Genomic DNA, 3751 nt, shown 5'->3' with positions numbered 1-3751 from the left:
GCGGTTCGATCCCCCAGCACCACATGCCAGCCAGCCCCGACCCCTGGTGGGCTGAGCTGGCCACACACACACACACACACACACACACACACACAATAAATAAATAAATAAATAAATAAAATTTAAAAAAAAATTAATTCATACCTCCATTGGTATGTGGCTTCTTTTTAAAAGAGACTGTATTAACCATATCCCACTCGGCTTCATAACTGTTCAGATGCTCCACACCTCGATGAACTCTTTCTCTAGGGGCCTGAGTCCATTCTACGACTGAACTGGAATCCTGAAATAATTATAACATAAAAATATGTAAAGTCAGAAACTAAAATTTAATTTTGGTCCCTAATATCTCAGCTTGTACTAAACTAGCTTTATAAATTGGGGCAGACAACTGAACCCCACTCCTTGGATTTTTCTCCATGTTCCCCTTAATTGAAAAAGTACAAAATACTTGGGCAGACTGACTTGCAATTAGGGTTGTCAATAAAATACACGCAGCTGCCAACTCTGGACTTCTAGAAATGCTTTGCTTTCATAATAAAAGCTCATCCCTCTTCTTTCTTCTACTTTGAATGTAGTCATGTTGTCTAAAAACACTAGCTATTTTATGACAAGAGAGAGCAAGAGAACCACTACAAAAAGTACCCAGCTTCCAGAATTTCAGAGCCTGGAGGAAAACAGCTAATTTATGTAAGCCATCATTGGCTACATATTTTTCTTACTGGTAATCAAAATTGCTAAAGTCAACTTATCTGTATAGTTCTATAATTTTCTATAGTTCTTCTATTTTAAAAAGGAATAAAAGTTCTAAAATGCAGTGTAAATATTTTGACTAGATAAAAAATTTAGGTTCTATACAACAAAAGACTGTACACGAAGTTAAAGACTGTGAAAAGTTTCTAAAATACATGACAGACAAAAAACCCAAACAAACCAAACCACTAAACACCAAAACTACTCTTAGCGGGACCCAGGAGATGGCTCAGTAGAATAAGTGCTTCCCTGGCAAGCGCAAGGGCCTGAGTTCAATCCCCAGTTCCACCAAAAATAAACCAAAAAACTACTCTTAGCTACATATGGTGTATGGCGGTGGATGTCTGCAGTCCCAGCACCCAGAAGGCTAAGCACAAGGATCAGAAAGCTGTACAGCCGAGGCCAGCCTGGGCTGCATAGCATGACCCAGTCTCAAAACAAAACAAAAACAACCCACAACTACCAATTCACTAAAAAAGACACTAATATAAAATCGGGATGGGGAGAACAGCAAGTGGGGGCTAGGTATATAGCTCAGAGGCATAAGCACCTGCTTGGCAAATGCAAGGTCCCAAGTTTGAACCCTGGTACCCGCCCCCACACACACGAAAAAGCAAATGAATGGTATGAACAGCAAGGCCAAAAGACAAAGTGACAAACACATAGAGAGAGGTCTATATTCAGTACAATCAAAGAAAAGCAAATTAAAGGAAGTTTCCTTTTCTTTTTCTCCCTCGCTCTCTCCCTTCCTCCCTTCTGTCTTTCTTTCTTTCTGACCCCATTCAAGTTCTTAAAAAGAGTATCAAGACAGCAGTGGCGGCACATACTTCTAATCCCAGCCTCTTGGGAGACTAAGACAGGAAGATCATCTGAACCCACGAGTTTGAGACCAACAGAGGCAACAGTGAGACCTCACAGCAACGGAAGGAGGAAAAGAAAGCCATAAGGAAGAAGAGGAGAGAAGGTAATATCAAATATGAAACAGTGAAAGAAGATGAACTAGGCTGGAGAGATGGCTCAGTGGTCTAAGGCACCTACTTAGAACAAGCTTGGCAAAGCATCAGGGACCGCGGTTCAATCCCCCAGCACCACATGCCAGCCAGCCCCGCCCCCTGGTGGGCTGAGCTGGCCACACACACACACTCCTGTCTCTCTCTCTCTCTCTCTCTCTCTCTCTCTCTCTCTCTCTCTCAAAAAAAAAAAAAAAAAAAAAAAAAAAAAAAAAAAAAAAAAGAAGATGAACTACTATTTTTTACACTGTTGACAACCATGATCAGTACTAACTCCAGAATATGTTTTCATCATTTATCTTAAATACACCAAAAAGGCATACAAAATAATTTTCTGCTGGGTGTGGTGACACATGCCTGTAATCCCAGCACTTGGAAGGCTAAAGCAGGATTGCCATGAGTTCAAGACCAGCCTGAACCACATAGCAAGACCCTTTCTCAAAAAACCAAAAACAAAAAGAAATATCTGTGTATACTGAAAAACTGAAGAAAACAAAAACTTGTAACCACCAAAAGAATAAATACTAGGCAGTAGTTTAAAAACAGTATGTTAGAATTTATAGTCATGCATCACATAAAGATAGTATCAGTCAGGGCCTGGGAGACAGCTCAGCGGCAAAAGCGCCTGCCTTGCAAGCACAAGGTCCCAAGTTCAATCCCTGGTGTTGCCAAAAGGGGGAAAAAAAGTGTGTGTGTGTGTGTGTGTGTGTGTGTGTGTGTGAATGACAGACCACACGTCACAGCACTCCCATGAGCAAGCACCTTTTTATCTATAAAGTACCAGAGTTGTGCCAAACACAGGAATAAACCAAAATACAAATAAACATAATATACAGAAATAGGGAGATAAGATGAGAAAGAGGTTAAAAACCTCTCTAGGAGAACAGCTCCATAGGAAACCGAGACAGCCTAGTCCATAATGAGCTTATGGTAAGGCTCAGAAGGAAATGTCTCCAAGAAAATGAAATCAACTGTAAATACACTACAAATCACTGAACCGTACATACACGTTAAAGGATGTATTTTATGGTACATAAGTTATATCTCAAAAAAGATGGGTTGGGGGGCCGGGGAAATAGTTCACTAGAATAAGCGCTTGCCTGGCAAGTGCAAGGGCCTGAGTTCAATCCCCAGTTCCGACAAAAAAAAAAGATGGGTTTTTTGGAGGGGTTTTGAGTCAGGCCTTGCTATGTGTTTAGGATGGCCTTCAACTCACTACGCAACCCAGGCTGATCTCAAACTTGCGATGATCCTCCTGCCTCAGCCTCCTGAGTGCTGAGGCTACAGACGGCCACCACCGCACTATTTCCAGAAGTGCATTTCCTCAGTCATACTTCGTTCTCTTAAGTACCTTTCCCGCATAGCGGATACTAGAAGAATCCAGCGCATCATCCAATGGTCTCCAGTCCACTATTACATCAGCATCCTAAAAACAGATTATATTTAGTATTCAGCAATAAGGTACATTTTAATCCACTTGTTTTTACTTCTGCAACCCAAAATTAAATTCTAACCCCTTAAACACTAGCACTTTATGTTAAATCACACATTAACCATTGTTTGACAAAAAATGTGCTATAGATTTAATTCTGCTTACGTTTTTCACTATGAAAAATTTGTATTACTACAACTTGTACAAAGTAATTTAAAATATCCTTTGTCATTTTACTAGCTTACTTAAAATGCTATTTCCAGGGGCTTTGCAGGATAGCTCAGTTGTTTAAAGCGCCGCTCCACAGTTCAATTCCCAGCTCCAGAAGCTGTACTAGACCTGCCCTTAAGGCAGCCTGAAATAGCCCAAAAAAAAAGCTCCTTCCGGGCTGGGGAGATAGCTCAGTAGAATAAGCACTTGCCTGGCAAGTACAAGGGCCTGAGTTCAATCCCTGGTTCGCAAAAAAAAAAAGCCAAATAACAACAACAAAAAAAAATGTTATTTCCATGTTATATTTACAACTATTATTCAAGTATATATTTCTATCTTACAAATA

The 3751-nt window shown here is 40.4% G+C and overlaps 1 protein-coding gene across 1 annotated transcript in view; it reads right to left on the bottom strand.

The window, feature by feature from the left end:
- Window positions 1-3751, bottom strand: part of Tbc1d15 (TBC1 domain family member 15) — a 52935-nt gene that overhangs the window by 45315 nt on the left and 3869 nt on the right. Inside the window, exons 2-3 of the mRNA XM_012514959.2 lie at window positions 3115-3189; window positions 145-283 (exon numbers count right to left, since the gene is read on the bottom strand). Coding sequence (XP_012370413.1) covers window positions 145-283; window positions 3115-3189 — 214 coding nt within the window. The remainder of the gene's footprint in view (window positions 1-144; window positions 284-3114; window positions 3190-3751) is intronic.

This window comes from Octodon degus, unplaced genomic scaffold (genome assembly GCF_000260255.1).
Source record: "Octodon degus isolate 3935 unplaced genomic scaffold, OctDeg1.0 scaffold00047, whole genome shotgun sequence".
In the NCBI taxonomy this organism is placed as follows: domain Eukaryota; kingdom Metazoa; phylum Chordata; class Mammalia; order Rodentia; family Octodontidae; genus Octodon; species Octodon degus.
The sequence above is the reverse complement of the archived record's forward strand: the minus strand, read 5'-3'. Positions and strand labels throughout refer to the sequence as shown.